General features: G+C 42.6%; 1 protein-coding gene across 4 annotated transcripts; it reads right to left on the bottom strand.

The window, feature by feature from the left end:
• Positions 1-971: 971 nt before the first annotated feature.
• TMEM168 (transmembrane protein 168) lies at positions 972-25479 on the bottom strand. Of its 4 annotated transcripts, none has more exons than XM_015853916.1 (6): positions 25370-25479; positions 22878-22954; positions 20584-21851; positions 10704-10846; positions 9459-9733; positions 972-5214 (listed from the first exon to the last, which is right to left on the bottom strand). In XM_015853916.1, the coding sequence occupies exons 3-6, from the start codon at positions 21718-21720 to the stop codon at positions 4667-4669; spliced, it is 2103 nt and encodes a 700-aa protein (XP_015709402.1). In that variant the 5' UTR covers positions 21721-21851; positions 22878-22954; positions 25370-25479; the 3' UTR covers positions 972-4666. The 4 variants fall into 4 exon arrangements, with proteins under 4 accessions (XP_015709402.1, XP_015709411.1, XP_015709395.1 ...); XM_015853925.2 differs by lacking the exon at positions 25370-25479 and adding an exon at positions 25090-25306; XM_015853909.1 differs by lacking the exon at positions 22878-22954 and having other exon boundaries at positions 25370-25478.
• Between the last annotated feature and the right edge of the window lie 1610 nt (positions 25480-27089).

Here is a 27089-nt window from a genome sequence, read left to right as displayed (position 1 = left end):
AACTTCTATACAGAAAGGGTTGTTAAGCACTGGGATAGGCTCATCATGGAGGTGGCTGAGTCACCACCCCTGGATGTGTTTAAAAACTGCCTGGATGTGGTGCTCAGGGACATGACTTAGCGGAGGGCTATTAGGGTAGTATGGTTGGGCTGTGGTTGGACTCCATCATCTTTAAGGTCTTCTCTAACCTGAGCAATTCTACGATTCTATTTCTCATCCTACAACTAGACAAGTGTAATCAAATCCTGTCTCTTCCACAAGCCTGTTTCATCTTTGCTAATCAACAACTGCATCACTTGAACCACTGAAGGTTTTTTGAGAACCAGACAATTTTCAGACCACTTAATTTGCAAAGTGTTTTAAACTGTAGCACAGTAATGGCCTCTGTAAAACCTCTTTAGTAAGTATGCTTAGGTTATACTTATTTTCCAGCCCAAGTATGTAACAGCACTCAAGGAGGATTGGTTTTTGAACATTCATACTGACTCTATACAGCTCTGCTTCTCCTGCACTTCCCCTGCAGTCTCCACTCTGCAGTTCACCGCCCAGCCCCAGCTTAAGAGAAACACTGAGACTGCTTCAAGAGGAGCGAGCACAAGAACCTCCCCAGCAGCTTTTGAGAGGAATAACTGTGCAGATTTGACCTCTTCAGCATTACACGGTATCACAGTTTCTCTCTGCTTTGTAATCCCAGGCTTCATCTAGCTCAGACAGGAACCTTCATTACCTTTAGAGTCAGATCTTATTGAAAAGGACAAGGGGAAAGGTGTGTTAATAATTTAAGCAAACATTTATCCTTACAATTAAACCGTTAAACTACAGATAATCCTCAGAGTGTTTTTAGGAATCGCTGCTCTATCTTCTAACTAAAGAAACACCTTAAAACAAGCTGCAGGCACACAGACGTAATTCAAGAGGGCACGGAGATTCTGGAAAGTTCTGGAAGTGATCAAAGAAGCACAAAATGGAAATGAGCATCCAAATCAGCAAAATATATTTAAGTAATGTCGCAAATATGCACACACACACAACATCTATTTACAGATCTAAAATCAGCATGTCCAGTAAAAATCCTCCCACAGAAAGGTATTTAGAAACAAGAACTCTAACCCAGTTACATCGTCCACTGCTGGTGACAGAGATGCTTACAGCTCGCACAGTGGTCAGCAGGATTCAGCAAAGTAATGGGAAAACTTCCTGAAATGGATGAAGTTATTTCTAGGAAAACCCTGACCTGAAGGTCAGGACAATGACAACCACAAGGCATAAAAAGCACAATGAGCTGCAAATACTTAACTCTGGTAGTGCAAAAAAATACAGACGATGGCCTCAGCCCCACACTCATTCAGAGAAAAACATTGTGAAGTTCTGATGTGAACTCTCTTAAAGATTCATGTTTGTAGGATTTAGTGCATTTCTATGTTTGAGCAATGTCGATCCTGTACAGGAGGTAAATGAAGAGAAGTCAACAAAAAATTACTGCTGTGATACAAACTTACGGCAACCTTTATAACAAAATTTCTGACAAGCACCTCAAAAAACCCAACAAAGTTCAGCTTAGACCACAAGTTAACCTGCTCAACCCATATAATAAATTCTTGAGCCTGTCCCCCCCAATAAAAACAACCTGTATGCAAATGACAACATAGGTAACATTCTTTGGAACTGGGTTTAAGTTTCTCTCACTCCACGCAGGGCACAGCACAGAGATGATGCCCACCGCCATGTGGAGCTGCTGGTGTGTTCTCAAGGTGCAGAGAGCAGCGATGTGCATCAGCAGAGGCAGCTGCACAGAGTTCTGCCCACACCTGGCCCTCACCTGGGAACATGGGCCATGGTGTACAGGTGGTGAGTTAATACTGCTGAGATCCTGAGGCTCATCAACCCGCACCCTGGGTTTTGAATCATAAAATACAGTCTCTTTGTCCAATAAAAGGCCTCATAGTTTTAAATGGCTGTAAACATATCTTTTCGATTGAAGTGGCATTTGTACCATGCCTTTGCTGTCAAAAACAATTAATACAAGTCAAAAGAAGGAATACCTTGATATTAAAAGTGTTACAAATTCAAGAAAACCAGAAATCTGAGGATGCATGATCTGTTTTGTGAAGAATCTTGTAGCAGACCAAAGAGCTGACTCCTCATTTACTATACAACAAACTGCTAACAACCGCCCAGTCTGTCCTATAGAAAATCTAAGTCTGATAAACATCCTGGAAACCATTTAATAAACTGAGGCAAGAGATCAGCACCAAATGTTTTTTGTTCTGTACAAGAATAGATGTGTGATCGCACTGCAAAACACACCATTCGCATTAGGATGCTCAAAGATTCAGAACAGGTCTGAAATCCCAAGCTTTCCCATTCCTCTCATAGAAAGATACAGGTTAACAGTCGTAACAGTGTGACAGTGGTACAAACAAAACAGGATGCACCTGTTGCAATTAGCAGAAACGCCAGTGTTCAAAACCTTTCCAAAATAAAAAGGAGAAACGTTTTGATTTTCAGATGCTTACAGGCCAACTATCAACTATTACAGTACTGCTGGAAAGGAACTTTGTTAAAACTTCATCTTAATTAGCGCTCCACTCGGAACAGTTTATGATATAATCAGATCAATTTTACTGAAATAATGATAGTTTACAGGCCAAGCAGTTGCCTTATTGCAAACTTCTTTTCTCCGCACTCAGAGGTATGGTTGAGAAAGGCTTCTGCAGAAGAGGTAGTGCCGGTCCTTGATGGTTGCTGTTCAGCCTAACTGTAAGTATCCAAGTTAGGTGCATGAGTGAGGAGCTTACATACCCAACGAAGCTCCTGAGGATGACCTACAACAGAAGAGCTCTAAAGTTATTTAACGCAAGTAAAGGATTTGTCTGCTTGACCTTTGGCATGTGAAAGTAAAAACAAGACAAAACCATTAGGCACAACCAGTGGAAATTTTGCTTCATCCTAAAACAGATCAAATGAGTCTTTCTCCAGGAACATTTATTCCTCATTGCTAATGAGCAATGGAGCAGTGCAGGTCGCAAGTCTAATTTTCAGGCAACTTAAATAAGACAATACATACCCCAGAGTCTCCCTTTAGGAACTTAAATGGCATACATGAAGCGAGATGGTGCCATTACTCTCCATTCACCCCTCTGCGTTCGGTGACAGAGTACCAGTGGCTCAAAGAAGTAGAACTGAGCCTTAGTAGGATGTCAAATTTCACATCTCATTCCTTTATCCACTTTCCACTTTTTCAGAGATGGAGAAGCAGAAAAGGGGGGTGGGTGCAAATTACTGTGGCTACTTCAGATCTCATCATTTGATAAAACTTTATTTTCATGAGTTACTAACAGATATCAGTTAGCAGAATCTCAGCCTAAGAAGGTCAAATGGAATGAGGAAAGCCCTTCAAAACAAAGACTTACAGAACTCCTAAAAATATGTGTTTAATTTAAAATACGATTGCTGTGCCATCTACCACCTGAAAGTTCTAATAAAATACTGATGGAAAAAAAACAAGTTATTCTGGATTGTGCATGTGTGTAACAGCACCAATTTTACTGTCTTAGTGGCTTAGTCCTTTAACTCCTGACTTACTGTACTTATGCAAACAAGACAAAAAAGCTACGCAGCTTCTCTGAAAAGCATTGGGACAGGCTTTCTGGAGTCCCATCCAACTTAACAGGAAGGATTAAGACCAGCACCTTGTGGCTGGGAAAGCAGAGTTAAAGAATATTCAAGGTTCAGTGCTAGCTTAAGAGAATAATCTTTCTGATAAACTGCTTGCTCATGGCTTTGATAGGTTTTGGGGTGAGCTCACTGGTCTAATCCTGGATTCAACATTTTACAGGACTGAGGATTTAGGTGCAGATAAATGAGGAAGCAAGGCAGCACTTGTACTTCCACTTATTATCTATAGACTATTTTCTTGGTTAAATTCCTTGGGGTTTGCTTCCTCCCCAGTCTTAGTTTCTTCAGAACAAAAATACCACTAAGTATGAACCTGAAAAACACAGAATCACCCTGACCACTGAGGAAAGAACTCTCTATGCACTTTTTATTCCATCAAATACCACGTGGTTATCCGATTTCCTCTGACAAATTTCTTCCACTGATGGCAGTAGAGAATGAGGTGGGAGCTGAAGACGTAAAAAAAGAAAACTATAAAGACTCTTGCAACTTATCTACAATGATTTTTTCATTCTTCTCTTTTAATTTTGGCTCAGTGCTATAATATCCTTGAACCCGCCAAATAACTCCAAGGACATATATTTTGATTTAAATATTAGCTTGCTTCCTTTCCTGTATTTGGATCCTACAGTGATATAAATGACAGACAGGCATTCTCTAACATTCTTATGAGCTGTTGTCTTTCACGCTGTTCATTCTGAACAAAGGCTGCTTTAAATAGCACATATGAACATGCAAACTGTTGCCAAGATGCATGGTCTTGTTAAATCTCTTACATATGTATATACAGTCCAGTAACAAAACACAAATATTATAGTCCTACCCTCTTCTGTTTAAGACTGCAGTTTCTAACTGTTGCATATACTGTAGCTGCTCAAAGAGCCGAACAAAGTGAGTGCAGCAGATTTATTCAAAGAAAACAGTCATATAAAATAAAACTGTGAGGAAGTTCCCAGAGCCCTCACTTCATTTTCTCTTTGGTTCCTAATTAGGATTTGACAAGTTTGAAGCCCTGTCCTGTGTCCAACACTGTGGGAAGAAACCAACTCATTTTCAATCTTTTCAAGCACCTAAAACATGCTTTACAGACCCAGAACATATTGAGACCGCAAAACCAGTTTGCCAAATGCACTAATGGATAGGTAACACGTGGGAAATATATCATCCAGTGTTTGGCAACATCACTTCCTGTTGGCAAGTGCAGAGTATAATCACTCCAGCGCTTCGACACGCCATACACTGCTTTCACTGTACGTCCCTTTTCTGACCAGCTGATGTTACTGTCAGGGTTACAGTTGTACTCAACCCATTGCCTGGTGAAGTCTCCAAGCTGTGGTGGGTCTGCTTCCTCAACATCTACAACTTTGGCCATCTCTGCTCCTTGCACTGCGACATATTGGTCGTTTACTTTTCTTACTTCTTTGACCCAAGGCTGGGAGTTCTCACAGTCTAGAACAATGATGAGTCGAGAACAAAAGGTGCCGTTCTTTTCTCTCCACCACTCCAAAAGTGTGTCAAGTCGCAAAGCATCACCTCCTGCCACAAGGAAAACACATTTAGTATCAGCACGAAGAAACAGCAAATTCTGCAGGACGTTATCTGTGGATTCTGACACACCCGCAACTCAAGTGTCACAACTTCTCACGTTCCATCTCAGCTTATGCTCCAGCTTTGCTTTGAAAGAGCACATCTGTATTAAATAAAGTTACCTATGATGGGGATTCCTTCTGCCTAAGTGTAAGGGGTACTGCAGGATCTATGTACCTTTGAAAACTGAACTACTTACTCAAGTGTTTAAGGGAAACATCTTGCAAACAAGTGAATAAAACTCCACTGGCTCCACAGTGATTATTAATGAAAGGAACTGATGTCTACATGTTGGAGGTTGGAACTACAGATTTACAACAAAAACACTCTGATTTGAAAGCATTTGCTTTAAAAAAAATAATTAAGATGACTTACAAGAGAAAAGTAGGAAAATATGATTTAAAATAGCAGTATTTCAATTCCAGAGTGATTTTCATTGTGTAGCATAAGTACATTTAGCAAACTTTAAAATCTTGTTAACAGGAATTGAACTGCACAAATGAATCTCAAACACAATAGCTGCATATTCCAGCATTCACATTTCTGTCTGTAAGGGGTGACAAAAGAAGTAATTCAAGTTAATAGCCTGGAGTTCAAGCTTTGAGCACGACACTGCAGTTAAAGTAAAATCAAAATTAAAGGGCTACAACTTTCACTAAAATGAATGCAAACTTGGCAAGAAAATAGTACCAAAGAAAACCTTAAGAGTTTACAACAGTAATTTAACCTTGGTACACGATCCCCAGATTGCTGTATTTCAGTGTATTTACAATAGAGACTTGTGTAGAAGCCAGCTTCCTTTTGTTTTTCCTAGGTAAGCCCCCTCTGCCAGCTATCAGTAAAAATTTATTTGTTAACATTTGGAAGGCTTATAAATAAACTTTACTTCAATGTAACTGTGCACGGAAACAGGAGATTTAAAAACAATATAATTGTTACAACTGTCTGAAGAAAACCACCTTATCCTTCATCCATAAACACACCTTCCCCTTCCAGTCCTACTAACCTCAACAACACAGACTGATGTCCAGCACAAGATTCAGGCACCAAACTGTGAGAGAAATCTATGCATCTGGCCACATCTGGCTCAGGCAGGTTTCACAAGCAGCTGGGCTGACAGTTTTAGCAGCAGAGATGAAGTCTGATTAGCCCAGCTCTTGCCTTGCATTCACTAGGAAGAACATGACCTCCCAGGTCGTCTGACTGCTCATGCCTTATGCATGACTAGTTAACAGGTTTTTTTATACACCACTGTGCTACATCCCACCTTCCAACTACAGAGAAACATCATTACTGAATAAATTCAGAAAGGCTTCTTTTAAAGATGTCATTAGAAAGCACAGACTACACTGCTACTGCTGTGCATTATTGCTGCATAAGTCAAGAGAAAGACATTGCTTTTTCTATTAGATGCAAATGATGTATTTCCTTGTTACCATCTTTTTAATCCTCTCCAGAGGTCAGAGGATGGTACACATTACAGGAGCTAATGACCAAATGTTCCATCTGTCACAAAATGCCACTGCCCAGTACAAAGTACGTGCTGTACCACCGTATAACCAAACACCCTTCATCTTTTCAGTTTATACTCCAGGTTACTCACAGAAGCAGTGCTGTCTGAATGGACTATCGAGTTGCACCCCATAATTTATCTAACTCTCACAATAGGAAACTAATCCCAAAGTGTATTCAAGGCAAGTTCTAACTGTCTGTTCCCTTTCTTTATATGACTACACATTATCTTCAAGTAGAAACTGAAGATGTGCTTGGAAAGATAACTGAAAAGGAACTGGTTAAAAGGGCTGAAAATCACTGCATTTACATATTGCAGAAAACTTTATTGCAACTGTTACCTTGTCTGTTTTCCAGAAAGTAAAGACAGAGTTTGGTACTGGCTACAGCTACCTGAACAGGTGCACAGACAGCCTAGCTCCTTGCTCCATGCCAGCCAAATGTAAGTCATGATCTAGATGCTGTTAAATTTCTACATCAGTGTTTGGTCATATATACCCTAGTAAACTAATGGTACCTATGCTGCTGGCTGGAGCACTGGCAGGAGGCAGAGCTGTGCAGTTTGCAGGCTCCACACAGTGTGTGGACAGGCTTGGCAATCATATGGGGTGGCAGCTGCTCTCCTGAATGCAGCCACCTTATTCTCAGAGAAGTAATTCTGCCATGCTGGCACACACCATGTTACATCACTCAGTGACTATTACTGCGGCTTTTTTATTTTATTTACTGATACAGATGAAGCCTTTGAGAAAAAAATACGCACTGCTCTTCAGCAGGTGTAATAGTTCAGGAGTGGAATTGCACCAAAACAGGTGTCTGGCCTCAGAAAGAAGACTGACCTGTATCTGAACAGCTTATCATGCCCGTACGCCAAGCTCAAACCTGTCTACTCTGTTCAAGAGCCCATATCCTGGTAGATGGCTGATGAGCAGCCAGCAGCTCACAGGCACAGTGCTGTCCATGAAAACTAATTCTGAAAGCTGTTTTCTCCCTGGGTCAGAGCTATCATTACAAGATCCACATTTTGCACACAGAATTATCAGAAGGCCAGTTCCATACAGCAAGAGAACAAGGCTAAGCCTACCACCAATGTGAGAGATTCACAGGTTTACTTTACAATCATTTTTAGACAGCTGATGTAGAACAGCACAAATCAGAGAGATCAAAAAAGGGACAAAAGGGAGGAAAATGGTTTGTAATCTTGAGGCTACACTTTACCTACAATGACTCCCAAGCTTTAGGACCACAGCAAACCTTCATTTTTTTCAGGATACAAGGCTTCCTTAGTGTTTGAAGGGCTGCTTTTCTAGTGTGGTTGTATCAGCTTTTATTAATTTTCTATTTCATAAGACACAGAATATATCTTAAGGACACACGCAGTCCTTCGTGACAGCCTAGCTGTCACAGTGACACACAGAACACTGTATGATTCACTTGTAAGTATGCTGGCTCTGCCATGTCCAGGAAATGAGAAGAGATTATGTTTGTTCAGTACAGTGAGCAAATATTCATCAAAGTACAGGGGAAAACTGTAGTTAAAGCAGGAGGCTGTCTTTTCCACATTAATTTGCTGGAATAAAAAGAAGTGATCTTTAAAGGTTACTCTTCAAATTGTAAGTGGAATAAGAAACTATTTAAACTTGTAAGCATACATTTAGGGCCAACAATTGCAAGAACAGATAGATGCAAAAAGGTTTTTATCAAATTGACAAAATACTAAAAATGACAGAAGATGATCAGGGGGCTGGAGCACCTCCCCTACAAAGACAGACTCAGGGATCAGGGCTTGTTCAGCCTGGAGAAAAGAAGGCTGTGGGGTGACCTCATTGCAGCCTTTCAGTGCCTAAAGGGAGCCTATAAATAGGAGGGGAGTCAACCCTTTACAAGGGTAGATAATGGCAGGACAAGGGGAAATGATTTGAAATTGAAGGAGGGAAGATTTAGGTTGGACGTTCTTTACTATGAGTGGTGAGGTGCTGGAACAGGCTGCCCAGAGAGTTGTGGATCACAGAATCATAGAATCATACAGGTTGGAAGAGATCTTAGGGATCACTGAGTCTAACCATGACCTAACGATACTACTCTAACAGCCCCCTGCTAAATCATGTCCCTGAGCACCATATCCAAATGGTTTTTAAACACACCCAGGGATGGTGACTCCACCACCTCCCTGGGGAGCCTGTTCCAGGGCTTAATAATGCTTTCTGTAGAGAAGTTTTTCTTATCCAACCTAGACTTACCCTGCTGCAACTTGAGGCCATTTCCCCTCATCCTATCACCTGTCAAGAGTGAGAAGAGACTAACCCCGCTCTTGCTGTAATCACCTTTCAGGTATTGGAAGAGTCCCTAGAGGTGTTCAAGGCCAGGCTGGATGGGCCTTAGGCAGCCTGGTCTAGTAATAAATGTGGAGGTTGTTGGCCCTGCATGTGGTGGGGGATGTTAGACATTCACGATCCTTGTGGCCCCCTCCAACTGAGGCCATTCTGTGTGATTCACTGTGTGTGTGATTCTTTCCTGCTAGGAGCTCACATGAACTTGTACTTTAAAGATGTGTTTCTTTGCTATTCTGGGCTATAAGATCATGTGACTTCAAAGTTTTGCAACATATTATGAATTTTTTAAAGCAAGAATTCAATGATATATCAATGCCAAAATTACCAACAGAAATGCACAGAAGTTACCTGCCAGTGCCCATTCACCAGAGCCATGTGAGTGACCACTGTAATATAAAATATATGTATCATGTCTGGGTCCATCTGCAGTCCGAAGTTCAAGAAAAGACTTGATCTTGGAGTGAAGGGTATCAAAGGACAGTCCACTTGTAGAGTAGTCACAGCCATATGTCTCAATCATGTGATATGCAAAAAATCTTTGGATGGCATTAAGCATGCCTGTAGACCTCAGGTTTAACTCTTGCACATGATCAGGTGGAAGAAGAGTTGGCTGGCCATCGGGACTAAAGAGAAGAAAACACCAGTTCCGATCAATAATTACCTCAGGTTTAGCAGACTTTCAGCAATTGGCAATTTCTTTTCTTCCTGTGGCATATTTTCTCTGCAATGAAGTTCCACTATTGTAAATCCAAATTAACTTGAAAAACAGTTTACAAACAATACGAAACCCTGTGTTTCAGTGAGGAGCCATTATCTTCCCCTCCCTTTTGTCACACTTTCTCCACTTCAAAGTATGAGCCTTTACTCAGCCCCACGCAGCTGACCAGCAGGGAGAAAGAGAGATAGTGTCTCTGGACTTAGATTCACTCTTGCCCGCACTCTGAACTTGCTGGGTAAAGACAAGCAGTGATGTGAACATGTCAGGCTCCAGCTATTTCATCAAGTCCCACTGAGAGAGCCCTGCCTTCAGAAAGGCACTTCTTCACAGACAGCTGGGTGCAGGAAAAATGAGTGCTGGTTTGCACAAAAAATATCAAGCAAACTAGTTTTCAGCAACAGACTAGAAGAAATGCAAGTCACAGTTTACTCTGGTATTTTGAATTCACGTATCTCTGTTCCAAAATAGTCCTTATGCAATATGGTACTCCCTTATGCAGATATAATAACCCACTTGCGTGTGCTGGTTGAATGCTCATCTTTCAGCCTAAGAAGTAAATTTCAGACAACAGTGCTCACAGCTTAGAAAATGAAAGTTCTAAGAAAATGATGAACTGTACCTGGAACAAGCCAAGTATATTCAAACGTGTGGGTATATGTACCTGAATAGGTAATGCAAGAGCCTCAGGATTCCAAAATGGAAGCTATTCATTAATTGTAACAGCAAGATATTTGGTCCTTCAAGATACCCAGTGGAGTTAGTTACTCGTTCTTTTAGAAGGAATACAAAAGTACCTAAGTAACAGCACTGGACTGCCTCTATTTTCTAACAATTCAGTTACACCACTGTGAAGTTGAAGCACACAGTAACTATACCTGCAGAAGTTGGTGGGAATCACAACAGCGTACCCGACACACGTTCCCCCCAGGCAGTTTCCCAACTCGTGGAACAGCCCATGAGCCATGGACTCCAGGGGCAGAACAATGAGAAATACACTCATGAAGATCCCATTGGTTGGCTAGAAAGAAAATAGATAGATTTAGGTATTGCATGAAAAGTTCTTCCTGTACACAGTTTTAATGTATTTTCCCTGTATTTGATCAAACATAACATGGAATGAGAGTTATTCTATGCAATGAATACTTAGATCTTTACACATACATTAAACAGTGTGTACACTAAAGACAAAGGAAAGGTCAATTTGGAGGTCTGGGAAGAAGGCTGGTGGTAAGCAGGGATCACTCTTCTGAAAAGAATGCATTTGAAATCACCGATAGCATAGGATTTAGGTTTGAAAGCCCTAATCATAGCTTAAGCTTTACCCATTTACGTAGTGATATCAGATGCCACAAAATTAATGTGTACAAAAGAAATACTTCTGTAAATATCAGCAGGATTGGGACTTGATCAGTAAAATATTGCACACAATATTATACACCTAGCACAAGATGACAATGTACTATAATGCAGCATTGAAAATATCTGTTACACTATTCTTACTTTTTAATCCTAAATAAATATATATATAAAATCCCTTATTCATATGTATCTCCACAGCAGGGTACAATTTAACGTGTTGCGCAAAGACACATTAAGAACATTACTGCAATTATTACATACTGTATTATTGTCTTTTGAAGACAATTCTTTATGTATCTTGATACATAGGTATCACAAGAAAATCTACTACAGGACTTCATAGGATTCACACAGCTGATATTCTACATGAAATTTTCCTGTTTTGTAGCTAAAAAGCAGTTTTGGAAAGGATTACTTCAGTAACAGTGAAAAGTAGATCACTTCAATGAAATAGGTACGGTTCCAAAACTCAGCTGCAGCCACTAGTATCAGAACAATAAAAACAGTCTGCTGAAATGTCAGGTATCAGCAAGGGGCAGATCAGCCTCAGGTTTCCCTTATTTATTTAAATATGATGTGACTGGCTTTAATAAGGCATAAAATGCTTTAGGAAAGGTAGAACGATATAACACATAACCAACCAAGAACATTAATGCTCACGTTAAAATTATCAAGTACTCGTGTTCATTTTGCAGCAAAGGAAATAAATTCATGCCAACAGCCTCCTGTCTACGGCCTCCCATCACATTTATTGTATGTGTGCTCTCTGCATAAATGTACAGCATTAATATTTGCTTTAAACCTGGGTTGTGCTTTTCTATTTAACGTTTTCAGTGATATAACTGGTAGTTCAGCTTAACACGCAGAAAAAAATTAAAAAAAATCACAATTTGGAATATAAATCAAACTGAAAAAATGAAATTCAAAACCAACTCCATTCTCACTGGTGCACAGTGCTTGTGCAACAATATTCAGTTTTAAAGAACACTGAATAACTTCCAAAGAAAAGCTTTACTCATCTCCCGTGCTTCCAGCCCTAAGATACTGAGGTTTCTGAATGTCCCAGTTTTAAATAGTGGTCCATTGTAATTCTGATAGGATTTCACCAGAGTCCTTGAAATGGTGACAGCAATACACCTACCACAAATAAACACCAGAATCTGATATGACCTGATAACTAACTGATAACATTATTAACTGATAGTTGATAGCACTGCTCTCAAATAACTGATAACTGTCAACTGATAACATCGTTCTCAAATTCCACCACCTGAAACCACTATAAAATTGTATCCAGATCTGACTAAGCTTTAAAGAATTTGTTACCAATGAGAAGTTTATTTACCTAGTTTCTAGCGCTGAAGAGCGAGGCCATGACGCTGAGCAGACATTCTACCATGCCATCAGTAACCAAGGAGAGCTTCCCTTTACCTGCAGCACTGCACACCTCATCAGAAAAGTGTGTAATATGCTGTGACTGACTAACATTTGAGCAAGAAAATCAGTATAGAGGCTGTAAAAGGTGATAATTCTCTTGATAATAAAGCTATCAGATTCCGCGTGGTGTAATGTGATCTTATATCTGGTGCTAATAATTTGAATCCATAAGGAGCAATGCCTGCCTACTGAATGCACGTACGTTATAGGAGATTCATAATCACTTTTATGTGTGCCATTTTCTCAGCCATCTCAGGAGATATCTCCATCATCCCAGAAACATTCCTTACCAATTATGCCTATTGCTCAGCAGGTCAGGATCACCGGGTGAGTTAGGAGGTGGGAAGTACTCACAGCAAGTACACCAAAGCACCTATGAAGCAACTCTCAAATTCTGTGTCAGATCATAAGGATTTTCAGAGTAATTTCCCCAAACCACAGTGTAACAATTATAGCATAACCTCAACTTGCATTGTTGAAAATAAGGAGAAAAAAATAAATCTAATTAAGTAATTATTGTTATGTAAGTCTTAAGGTGGGTCCCTGTTTTAAGATAGCAGCTCAGATGCCAAGAGGAGACTAACTAAATCCAAAGGTTTTGATGACTGCCCTTAAAGGAGCAGATGGCTGTGGGCTCACAGGTGGGGCCAGAAAGGGATTTTGTTCTTTCAGTAGTTCAGCCTGTTCTCACTCTGCTGCTGACGGCTCAAGCAATCTCAGCCCAAAGCAGCTCTCTGTACTGCAAGTGCCCACTGCCCCCAGACAGTGCAAAAAGCAAGCAGAGGACAGGGACCATCTCTGCACTACCACTGAAATCATAAGAAGCTTTTTTATCTCTTGGCTTTTGGTGGTTTTGTTTGGTTTTTGCATTTGTCTTCGTTCTTCTCTAGAATATTTAGTAAATATATAGTGCATTCTCCTTTCAAATAATGCAGAGAAGTGTTTAAAAATACTTCTTGCCTTTGGCTACTAAAATGACAGACAGTGAAAGATGAGTGAGACTTGCTAGGAGCACAATCCTCTGCCTTCATTTAGCTTTTAAAGCAATTTTATGGTTAAATGTAACTCTGTTGAAACACCAGAAATTATAGGTACCTTGTATCCAAAGTATCCTATTTTATATTTGTGGATAGGACGACTCCATTCCCAAGGAGAAAACCACCACTGAAACAATTCCAATAAAGCATTTCACAACTGAGCATTAGTGACATACAACTGATGAAAACAACAAGGAAGAAGAAAAAAAATAAAGAAGCATTAAATTAAATCGGAAGCCAGTTACAAAGACTCATCGAAAAGCCTTTCTGATTAAATAGAAATTCATAAGCAGATGTCAGCTCAGATTATCACAGAGCTGCCAAATGGTGAGGCTGGCAGGGTCCTCTAGAGGTTATGTGCTCCAGCACCCTGCTTGGGAAGGGCCACCCAGAGCAGGCAGCCCGGGATTACCTGCACCAGAGAGACACAACCGAGGAGGCTTACAAAGATGGATTTGTAGATTTGTAAGGAAAAACCCTGCTCTGCATTTCAGTATCCAAGATGAATAGTAGCTCTCTGGTTTTACCTATCCCTTTTGTGCATGTTCTTACAGGGAAATAAACAAGTAATGCTGCTGAGCTCCTCTCCAGTGGTTCTGCAGACACAAAACCAGATACACTCCAGGAGAAAAAGAATAACTTGATAACTCAACTATGAAGGAAAGCTTATTCCAAATGAAAACATGAGGTACTCTATTGGAAAGAGAGAAAACTTAAAAGACAGAATTTGTGAAGTTCAGCTACCAGAAGTAACAGCTTTACAACAAACTATTTAATGAAAGAATAGTCTCTGGAGAACAATAAATAATCCATTGCTTCTGACTAACAAAACAGAACTGGGAAAACAAAAAAGATGGTTTCAGAAAACAGCCATCACATGCACTGTCAGACAGATTTGATGCGTTGTGTCCCACCCCTGATCTCTGCTCTAATCATAGGAAAGCCCATCTCTCAGCCAACATGTGTTTGTAACAACAAAACCAGAAACAGTTGTCAATTTAAAAGCATATCAACTGGAATTCTGAGTTTTTTTGAATACAAAAACTTGAAATCTGCAATTAATCAGACTGACAGTAAAGCTTTAACATAAATCAGACTCTTCAGACTAACAACAGATAGTTTTTAATCTTGTCACAGAGTTAACACACCAGTGCTACCCTCCAGCATTTCACCAAACTTCTGCGGAGCAGGAACATTAACTCAGGGTTGAATTTCAGCTTGGGATGCATTCAGCACGACAGGAAGAATGGAACCAATCACTCCTTATTACACTAGGCTCAGGGCTGAGCCTAATTCAGCTACCAGAAGCACCCAGGCTCATCTGAACTCTATCCTCAGCCATCCTCCTCAGACAAAACAGATACAGTGATGAGCAGCAAGAGCTCTGCTGCTGCTCCAGGGTGCCCTCCATGAATGAGGGCACCTTGGCTGTGGGCAGGCACCACGTTGTACCCATTGGGTTGGGACCAGGGGTGAGGGTAGCCAAGAAGGGCTTGAGCACACATGGCACAGGTAAAGACTGGTAACAAGTATGTTTGAGAAGGGATTAGCAATGAGCAAGTGGGATTTGGGATCTATCTGATAAGATGGTGAAACGGTGGGGAAAGAGGAAATAAGGGGGTTGCAAAAAGCTGAGTAATGAGTCTGTAAATAAACAGTGAGACAATTATGTAAGGCACATTATTGAGGGATAAAAGGCGATCAGAGAAAGAGCAGGAATGGTGTGGCTACTGGAGAAAACACGTGGAGCGCTGCAAACCGAGCTTTCCAAACCCTTCTGCAAGATGGTCACACAGCACTAAGAGTATAAAAACACTTAACTCTCCCCCAAACAAGAAAGTACTCACATGTACAATAAACTAACTTTTCTTTTACAAACAAATGGAGTTCACATTACTGCTAATTCAAGTACAAGAACTCACATCACACTCACAGTATCACAGTCTGGTGTGGGTTGGAAGGGACCTTAGAGATCAACGAGTCCAACCCCCGGGATTCGAGCCCCTGTGTAGCAGAGCGGCACTTCTACCACTTGCGCCACAGGGGATTCGAACCCGGGCTCCGGTGTTGCAACACGGCATTCCTACCACTGCGCCACCAGAGGCGCCCATATGTAATGGATATTATTATTTTACTAACCCATCAAGTCCACTAAAAACAAGAATAGTGAACTGAAAGTACTTCATTCCATTACTTTACCTGTCTCTGACAGAGTTCATTTTTCTCTTGGTAATACTAAATACAGGTCTACCAGCAATAATAATTCTCTTCAGCCAGTAGTTCAGCAAAACCGTGCTCTTACCTTGGCATACAGAACTTAAAAATCTGATTTTTAGTTTCTGAGAAAGACTCCAAACCTTCCCCAGATCTTTGCTTGCAAATTCCAAGACCATCAAGTGTAATATTTTCATCATTTTATTAGCATCTGAAAGAAGTAATGTCTGAGTCATTTGCATGTCTTCTGCTGGATTCTGTTCCAACCAAGAGCCTAATTACAGACAGGCACATGAGTAATTGCTGAACTGAGTAAGTGCTATTGGAGTTAAAGAGGCTATTGATCTGACTAAAATTATTTACAGAAACATAAAGGCAGTGAAGAACACTTACTGCAGATTTTTTGCAAGAAAAATTTCCGTGGGTTTCTACTAACAGGTCAAGGTGTCCTTCCTTTCCAGCAAAAGCAGGGATTATTCTCAGCAGCAGACCATGTCATTAAGTCCCACTGAAAACCTGCTACTCAATTTTTGAATGCAATCACCTTTAACAAATTACTTTTACATTTCTTGTGCTTCCTGAGCAAATTCTCTGACTTCACGTAGACTCTTCACATTTCAAGTCTGATCTGTTGGAGAGAGAATCTGCTTAGTTCTTCCTAAGCACATCCCAAAGCCCCAGAAACAGAGACAGCCCAAAGCTTATTGCAAGGGCTGAATTCCCCTTAAAGAAAGGTCCATGGCTAACAGAACTTCCATCCTACTTGAGTCAGAAGCAAATAGCATGACATGAAAATGTAAGGTTGGCTGTATTAGGCGACACCAAAGGTCTATCTAGGAGAACGTTGTCTCTGCAGAGTCCAACCGGATGCATAGGTAAGACTGTAAGGACAAGCGTTCATGTCTCCTGAGTACTCCAGCTACTGGTGGCATATTTGCTCCTAAAGCCAGATACAGTTTCTTATGAGAACAGAAGCCTCAGAGAATGTGCCCCCATTAATTCATCCAGTTTCCCCATGAGCCCCAGTGACCACTTAGTGCACACTGTGATGTGCACTAAGTCCAAGCTAACCTGACAGTAGAGGGAACTATTCCTACCTGTCTGCCTCAAATTTGTCTCATGCCAACTTGACTCTCATCAGCTTTTGAGCTGGAACTTACTTTCTGATATGCACAGTACTTTATTTTTTGGTATTCCCACTTAGCTCATTTTCATACCAATGCAATCTCATTTAGCCATTTCTGTTTGAAGTCTCTAATGAATTTCATCAGTCTTCTGCAAACCTTCTCCTGTTCTCTTATCTACTGGATGACAAGGAAGAATTATTCAATTACCGAAAATGTTGAAGCTATGGATTTATACAGTACATAAGAATACCTTTAGTTCTTTCCCAACAATTTCCAGTATTTAATTTGCTTTTTTGAACACTAATAAACATTAAGCTGATGGGAAGGCATCTAGCCCTAAAATCTTTTCCTATTACATACTAACATCAGCAGGTTTTTGTGGTTTTTTGGAGCAAGAGCTTCTAAAAACTACAACACAAACAATATATAAAGCCCAATTTATACTGGTAAATTGTCTGCTGATATATCATTGCTTTCTTACACCTAATTATTTTGAAAGCTGACATTACCCAGGAAGATTCTGAAGAGGCACAGCTTCTTGCAGTTCCTGTAACTACCAAAGTATCCATTTATTAAGCCACGCTCTGGCCAGGTCTGATAAAACACAGCCTTTTCTGAGAGCAGAAGAAATAGGCAGCGTGATGTATCTGTGAGGCAAACATCACCCCTCTGAAACAGAAATGCTTTTAGCTTAAGACAACTGCATCCATAATCTTAAACTAATTCATTACTGTAAACACACAATGCAAGAAACACAAATATACTAAAATAAATGTCAACAGATTATCTCAGAAAATAATTAATATTATAATAAAAACGTATTTCCGGATGAGTATGTGGTCCAATGCCTTCCATTTCTGCCACTACGATTACTCCTCTTCCCACTCAGTAGGTAAATATACAACCCATCAGACAGAGGTGATGAGTGACAGCTTATCTTATTTACGTACACAGGATGCTAGAAACTGAGCTCAGCCAAAAATGCTAAGGTTTTAGCTGAATCGTCAGCTTGCCTCTTGTGAAATGTCCTGCACAAAGCATTTCCAAGCACAACAGCACCTCCCCAGAATTAGAGAGGCCTGAGAATTATCAAACATGTAACAGCTGCAGTTATTTTGGGGTGCTCAACGGGGATGGGAAAAAAAATAGAATAACAAGGAATTATCAGCACAAAGAGAAAAAAGTAACAGGATGAGTTTGAATCCAACCCTCCCTGCTTATGCAGGCAATCCATGCTCACAAAGCAGCACTCTTGAGGGCAGGGCTGTAACACTTTAGTCTTATTGGTGGGAAGGGGGAAGCCAGCCCTTAAGGGCTCTGCACTGGAAGCCACCACAATAAATCACCGCCCTCAGCTACCTGGTCTACTTACACAGCTCATCTGTTCTATACAAACTGAGTACAAACAGGGGGAGAAACTCCAGCCGATCCATTTCTGTAATTATTAACCAAAGAATATTAAAGGAGTAGAGCAAAGATAAAGAAACCAGCAAAGAAGTTTGAGAGATTGTGAGAAATTTGCTTTTACTGAAGCAGTCATCTGGCATACCAAAATTAAAGATCTGCATTCTGCTCAATAAGAATCACAGAATCATAGAATCACATCATCTGCAGAAGAAAAAAATATGGAACTCAACAGTATTAATACACTGATATTCTATATTTACTGCTTTGTTTCCCCATCTGTTGTTTCACTTCTTTCAGTGCATTAGCACTTTCACCTTTTGTAAACAGGATCACAGAATGGCTTGAGCTTGAAAGGAGATTCAATACCACCTCATTCCAACCTCCTTGCAATGGGCAGGGCTGTCACCCACCAGCTCAGGCTGCCCAGGGCCCCGACCAACCTGGCCTTGGATGCCTCCAGGGATGGGGCATCCATAGCTTCTCTTGGTAGCTGTGCCAGGGCCTCATCGCCCTTTGAGTAAAGAATTTCTTCCCATCATCTTTTAGTTTAATGCTGTTATGCCTTCTCCTATCACTACACTGTCTGATAAAGGGTCCCACCCTTTTCTTTCCTGTTGTCCCCCTTTAAGTACTGGAAAGCTGCAATGAGGTCTTCCTGGGTGTTTCTATTCTCCAAGCTGAGTAGCGGCAACTCTCTCAGCCTCTCTTCATAGGAGAAGTGCTCCAGGCTTTTGATCATTCTCCGGGCCCTCCTCTAGACTTGCTTCAGCAGCTCCACATCCTTCTTAGGCTAGAGCTGAATGCAGTACTGCAGGCAGAAGCTCATAACGACAGAGCAGAGGGGGGACATTCGTCTCCTTTGCCCTGCTGGCCACCTCTATTTTGATGCATCCCAGGATATGGTTGGCTTTTTGGGCTGCAAGTGCATACTGCTGGTTCATGTTGAGCTTTGCATCAACCAGCACCCCCAAGACCTTCTCCTTAGGGCTGCTCTTAATCTATTCTCCACCTAGCCTGCATTTGTGCATGGGATTGCTTCAACACATACGCAGGAAACTGCACCTGCCCTGGTTAACTTCATGTTATTTTGATGAGCTCATTTCTATTGAGCTTGTTTAGATCCCTGTGGACAGCATGCACAGCATCCCCTCTCCCTAACACATCACCTTCATCACACCACTTGGTGTGGTGTCATCCATAAACTTGCTGAGGTGTCATCCATACACTTGCTGAGGATGCATCGAATCCCACTGTCCACATCGCTGACAAAGACGTTAAATAGTGCTGGTCCTAATACAGACCCCTCAGGGACACCACTTCTAACAGGTCTCCACTTGAACACAAAGCTGTCAACATCAGATCCTGGAGCTCAACCATCCAATCAATTCCTTATCTACCAAGTGATTTATCCATCAAACCCACATCTCCCCAATTTACAGACAAGAATGTTGCATAATACAGTGTCAAATGTTTCATCCAGGTGGATGATGTGAGAAATATATTCCGAACAAATTTCTTCTCTATGTTCTGGGGTTCTTTTGTCCTCCCTGCAGGTTCAGGCACTGTAGCTATACGTGCTAATACTTCTCAAAGAAAAAGCAAAACTTCCTACTCTTTGTGGCAAGCTTGTCTACTAACCTCTGATGCTCCTAACAAAGGATAAAAACTGACATCACTCATACCAACCATTTGCTGGTTTGTCATCAAACCCCTCATTTCCCACTAATGGTTAAATACAAAGCAAAACCATTGAAAAATGCTTTCTAAAAAACCAAGGTATACCTTGATTCTATTAAAGCAGTCCATAAAATAAAGTCCTCAATAGGGTGTGCGTTAGTTGGATCTGACGCAGTGATTTAGTTTTTAAACAAATTGTATGGCATGAGTAATCTGGAGGCAAAATCATTTTGTAAGCAGGTAGATACTTCTTTTACCCTGGAAACACAATCTGAACTTCCCATTCTGGTCATGAAGAATTTCCAGTTGTCTTCATTAGCCACAGTCAAGGCAACACAAAGCATTAAATCAGAAGAGGAAGCTTTTGAAGCCAAAGGTTCCAACACTGAATTACTAAGCTTTGATAACACCGCCAAATGACACAAGAATTTTAAGAAGCCAGCAGTTCTCAGGGACACTCTCGTGAGGGAGATCAAAATAAAGAGATTATTACTTACTTGCCAAGAAACTGCCCCCAAAACAGCAGTTGCGAGAAGGCTGAAAAATACCAGCTGTTTTGAAATCAAACAGAAGTGACGCATTCCTTTAGATGCCATAACTCTGTCAAGGCTGTTGTTTTCTGCACAGTGGGTATAGTACACTTTATGACAGTCATTTAACTTTGTGTGAAATCCCCAAAGAGTTATAAAAAAAATCACGTGACAGATCATCCAAAAAATTCCAAAGATAGAAAAACCAGGTATCACAAAGTACCAGAGATCCAAATCCCGTAGCTTGAAGGCAGCAAGAATGAAAAAGATAAGTTCAATGACTCCAACTGAGATGACAGAAAGCCGCCTGCAGATTTTACCACGGTACAGGTAGGGCTTCCATCGTTCTGTAACCGAAAGTCCACTGAAGTAGACATCGAGGAGGGGATCCGAAATCAGGCAGCTGAAGAAACAGGCCAAGGCAAAAGGGTTTGTGGGAATAATCAGCGATGGAAAAAAGAGCAAGGATGCGATGGCTCCAAAAATAGCCAAATTTGGAATTGCCAAAAAAGACTTCATACGTAAGTCAATAATCAACATGGCCAAAGCCATAACCAACAGAATAATACTCATAGATTTTTCTACCAGCATAGTTGTGCTGGCAATTGCAAACCCAACTAGCTCCAAAAATTCAACTGTTGTCAGCAGAGTCGGGCGATGATGGACGCATCCACAAATCCTCTCAACCAAAGAACATAATACCCTCAAAACGATGGCAGAAAGGAGTAGATATTTAGTAGCTTCTTCTTTCACATCGTTTTTGAAAGCAGAATTATTGAGAAAACAGAGAAGGCCGAGCAAAAAACCAAACCAAAGATTGGAGAGACTCAAACTTGCTGTTTCCATTGAAAAGTAGTAGTACAGAATGCTGGCAATTCCAAGAACAAACAGTCCGAGAATAAATATTACCAAAATCAGCGCATCTGCAGTTTTTTCCCATCTGACATAAAGGCCCATACAAATGGCAACCAGTAAGTTGATTCTGGCAAGATAGCCAAGATATCTGACTGACGAATGCATGTTCACTTCTCTGTTTGCTTCCTCCAGCCTTGTCATTGCTGCATAGAGACAATGACTAACGCAGTAACGCAGTGACCCACACATGTAAACTGCAGTTAGGGGGTTCTACCCACTTGAATGAAAGAAAATAGTTGGGTTTCATCCAACAAATTCAATGTGACAGCTGCTCTCTGTAGTATCATTTCGGCAACAGCGGTCCAGAATCACTGAAGTTCCTGGAAGAGAAATTTTAAAGAACGTTAGTGGCAATTAACTCCCTTTAATAGTGTACAGCATAAACACAACACATACCTTTAACATCTGAAACACAAAACGAATACGAGACAAGTGTGTTCTTCAAGGTCACAGAATCACAGAATTGTAGGGGTTGGAAGGGACCTCTAGAGATCATGGAGTCCAACCCCCCTGCCAAAGCAGGCTCCCTACACCACGTCACACAGGTAGGCATCCAGGCAGGTCTTGAATATCTCCAGAGAAGGAGACTCCACCACCTCCATGGGCAGCCTGTTCCAGTGCTCCGTCACCCTCACCGTAAAAAAGTTCTTGTGCACATTCGTGCAGAACTTCCTATGCTGTACTTTCATCCCATTACCCCTAGTCCTATCCCCACGCACTACTGAAAAGAGACCAGACTCACCACTATGGCTCCCACACCTCAGGTATTTATAAACCTGGATCAAGTCCCCTCTCAGCCTTCTTTTCTCAAGGCTAAACAGACCCAGTTCCCTAAGTCTCTCCTCATAGGGGAGATGCTCCAGGCCCTTCACCATCTTAGTGGCCCTCTGCTGGACTCTTTCCAAGAGATCCCTGTCTTTTTTGTACTGGGGAGCCCAGAACTGGACACAATATTCCAGATGAGGCCTCACCAGGGCAGAGTAGAGGGGGAGGATCACCTCGTTCGACCTTCTGGACACGCTCTTTTTAATACACCCCAGTATGCCACTGGCTTTTTTGGCTACAAGGGCACACTGCTGGCTCATGGTCAATCTGTCGTCCACCAGGACGCCCAGGTCCCTCTCAGCAGTCATTCAAACTGACATAGTTATTAAAACATAACACTGTTTTCACATAAATTTTATTTCATAATTTGAACAAGAAAAAATTTAAACCAAACCTGGCCAGTGCAGTTTTGCCACGCGAACTATGTACTGGGTGTTTATATTGCTTATCTATGGATATCCAAAGCATTTCTGTTATATCCATTACCTTATAAAATATTTCACAGTTTAGTTTTACTTTACCTGGCATTTTTAAGTTCTGCTTTTACACTAAATCTTCTCAGTATGTTTGGAAAGTCTTCTTTTAACCAGTCAAATAGCTACAGAGATCACAAAAAGAACTTCACAATCAGTTAACAAGCTTCAACCCAAAATAAATCACGAGAAAGGCAATTATCATTATCTCCACTTCTCAGAAGGGGGAACAGTTATTTCATTTATCAACTGATTTGGCACTCCCGGTATTCAGAGATAAAATTCAGTCTTTTTTAATATAAACTCAATGCTTTCAGTTTTACCTCTGAGACATTTTTCCCCACAAAACAAACAAGAAGAATGAAACAATCAAGATAAACACTGCATTTAGAATGCAAACTCTTCCTACCCAGACCAATTTAATGGCCGTGGTTTTCTTTTCAATGTAGAACCACAGAACAGCTCAGGTTGGAAGGGCCCTTAAAAGCCCCCTGCTGCAGGCAGGGCTGCCACCCACTGGATCACACAGACCGCCCAGAGCCCCCATCCAATCTGGGCTTGTAAACCTCCAGGGATGGGGCATCCACAACTTCCCAGGGCAACCTCAGCGAAAAAAACCTCCCTGACATCTAACCTAAATCTCTCCTCTTTCAGTTTAAAATCATTCTCCTTTGTTCTATAATTATCAAGCCATGTAAGAAGTCTGTCTCCCTCTCTTATAAGCTCTTTTTAAGCACTGGAAGGACACAAGATCATTTTCTGCAGACAAAACGAGCCCAACTCCTTCCCTGTAGGAGAGGTGCTCCAGCCCTCTGACCATCTTTGTGGCTTCCTCTGAACATGCTCCCACAGCTCCACATCTTCCGTGTACTGGGGACCCCAGACCTGGGCACAGTACTCCAGGTAGGGCCTCATGAGGGCAGAGTAGAGGGGAATAATCACCTTCATCGTTTCCAACTCAGCCTGGGAACCCATGGTCGTATTTTAGGTGAGATCTCTGCAGATCTCACTAGAAATCACCAGTATTTTACAGGACATGCTTCTTCCTGGTCTGAACTCAATTTTGAAACACGAGAACTACTGCAATCCAATTGGTGTTTAACCTTACCAAGTTTACACATAAACAATATCATTCATTTCCATAATTAGAATTCCCTTGAGAACTTATCTTGTTCTAAATGCAGAAACAACATTTGATTCCCACACTACTCACAAGGGACGGCTAATACATGATGCTTTGTGAGTTCTCTGGATTTCAGCAATGCATTTCACAGTACTCGTTAATGATTTAGATATATAAACTGAATTCATAACTGTCTGGACACTTAAGATCTAGAAATATTTTGCCTCTCACTCATTAATACAAGTGCCTCTAAGTGTTTCATTTGTTCTCTGCTTCACACAGATCGCACAGCCCAAATTTAGCTATCATGTTTCCATATCTGATATGTGACAACATATCAGATATTACAGCTCTGTGCTTACTCCTGTATTCTAGTAACACAACCAGCATTCACTTGGTAGACAACTCAAGCCATCTATTAAACTACCACATAACTCCCTCCCTCCACACCAAGCCTGCAGTTAGCCCTCATTCGAGCCACAAACACAGAGGAATAATTTCATGTTCTCTTCCAACTCTCAGCACTGATGTTTGATGGCTGCTACCACTGTAACACAGCAAATCCAGTGGGGAACTCCTATATTGGATTTATTCTTCAAAATATAACTACTTGCTGCTTTTGTCACTCATCTGTGTTTAAACTTAGAACAAAGGATAGCTCAAAGTTTGGTTTTTACCTCAAACTAATGGCCTCTGTGTTTCAAGATGCCACTTTGATGTTAAACAGTTGATCAAATCAAGCACAGATACTACGTAAATGGAACATGTACATTTCTTTTTAAAGTACTCTTTGAGTTTGCAGACTTATGAGAACCAGGAGCCTGAAAACAGTTTCAAACACTCAACTCTTCAAGAGCTTTTCCATATAAAAAAGCACAGTGCTCCCAAAACAGACTGTGCTGCTATTAGGCAGAAAGAAAGAAAAACAAATTACACCTAAAGTAGCATTAAGGGTGGTTCGTTGGTTACAAGCCTGGGTGAGGCCTACCTACATTGAATTCACAGAATCACAGAATTGTAGGGGTTGGAAGGGACCTCTAGAGATCATCGAGTCCAACCCCCCAAAGCCTGTTACTGGATCTCATTTTCTGCCACATTCTCCCAGTTTTGCACGTACTTGTAGCAAAAGCGACTTACAAGAAGAAAAATGCCGTTACATTAACACGCTAATGGAACAGGCTCAAGCCTCACAATAACGATTCCGCTCGTGGTGAAGCAGCAGCACGTAGCGCAGCTCGTAGCAGGCCCCGCCGACTGCCGGCACCGTGTGAGGGGCACCCGCCGTCCAACGCCGAGCCAACCCGGCGGCACTGGAACCCGATGCGCAGCAGCCGCTCCGTGCAGGGGGCGGCGCCCCGGGGCTTTAAGCCGTGAACCCCTCGGTCCCGCGCGGCCCGTGGCCCCGTCCCGCACTCACCTCAACACGCGTCCCACCAACTTCCTCCCGCCGCCGCCGCCATCTTGAGGCTGAGGCCCCGGCTACGGGCAGCGCCGGGGCCCAAACGGCGGCAGCGCAGAGACCCGCCGGGCGTGGAGCGGGTGCCGGGTCGGGCCTGCTCGGCGCTGCGGGGCTCGGCGAGCCGAGCTGGGGGATGTTGGCGGTGGGAGCGGTCCCTGGGGCGGCGCCCGGCTGCGGGAGGACGGAGAAGGGAAGCGTTCGGAGCAGCGGCCGCGGCTGAGCCTGAAACCGAGGCGGGGAAGGCGGGAGATGCAGCGTTGGCTGCACCGGGAGCGGGCCGCTGCCTGCAGGCCCGGCGCCGTACTGGCGGCGGAGCGGGCTCCAGCCGCTGGGGAGGGGCGTGCTGCGTGCCCCGGCCGCCTCCTGCCACGGGAATTGGGCAGGCGATGGGTACGGGGCCGCACAAAACGCAGCGCTGACGGAGCGGGAGAACGAAAAGCAAAGGCGCATCCCGTTATCGGTCCGCCGGCGCCTGGCGCACAGAGAAGAGAGGCCAGGCCGTGCCGCTCTCGCCGCCCTGTTATTTGCTGGCAGCCGCGTTCTTCAGGGACAAGATTCAGAGCCACAGAAATAACGTCCGTGTTTCACTGCGCTGCACAGCGCAGTCGGGTGGGTAAGAGAAGGAAGCCTGAGGATCTTAGTTAGCTCCACTGCTTACGCGGGCGAAATAATAAAGAGTCTGAATTTTAGACAGCCACCGTACAGCGGCTCTTTGAATTGCAAGACTGTGCTGCAGGTTTCTAGCCCCTTTCCTGCAATCCATTCATTGTAATGCTGTTGTAGTAGGCGTGTACGGACGCTCTGGATGTGACGTGACAGGACCTCCCCTGCTCTGTGATTGGGCAAATATTACGGGCGCATAGCTACACACAGCATAGCGGCGTAGACGAAGCAGTGCACGTATATAAGCAGGCGCCACGAGACCATAAACGCCATTTTTCTGCCCACCACGCTGGTGTCTGTATGCAGTTCTTGGCCCTGATAAGGTATCGGTCAGCTTTGCAGGCTAGAGCAAAATGAACAGTGGTAACGACTGGTGCCCCATGTGAGGGTTGCTCTAGTGAAGCCTGGTAAGCCTGCGGAATAATCGTGTTGCTGTGAGGAGGTGGTGGAACAGGCCTGCAGAAGGCTGCAGAGTGGCAGCAGAACTGTGTACAACTTCTGTAGCAGCTGAACTGCGTACAACGTGTGCCCGTGGGACAGCAGGACCTGTGGAGCGGGGACAGGTTACCCACGGAAGGGCGGGAGAGCCATGGAGCGCGTTATCAAGGTATTATCTCAGTTCTGCAAAGACTATTGTGGAGAGAATGTTCCTTCCAAGAAGGACATTACGGCAGTTCTGTCCTGCCTGGAACAGGAAGGGGATCTTGCATCTCCCACTGACATACTTGACCATCATAGGTGGGATGTACTTACCTCTGCATTAGCGCAACATACTATGAGTACACAGGAGGCGGGTGAGCTTAAGACTTGGGGCTTGATCTTGGGGGCTCTTAAAACAGCTAGAGAGGAGGGGAAGGCGGAAGACGTTGCATGCTCGCTACTAGGGCTTGGCCGAGGTTCGGGAAGCGCTCAGCTTGGAGGGGAGGGGGGGGTACCTCCCTCTCCTAACGCTGCAGGAGAAGATGGATCCAAGATGGCACCGGCTGCCCCGTCTCCTCCCACGGGGTCATTGGAA

This window comes from Coturnix japonica, chromosome 1 (genome assembly GCF_001577835.2).
Source record: "Coturnix japonica isolate 7356 chromosome 1, Coturnix japonica 2.1, whole genome shotgun sequence".
Lineage (NCBI taxonomy): Eukaryota > Metazoa > Chordata > Aves > Galliformes > Phasianidae > Coturnix > Coturnix japonica.
The sequence above is the reverse complement of the archived record's forward strand: the minus strand, read 5'-3'. Positions and strand labels throughout refer to the sequence as shown.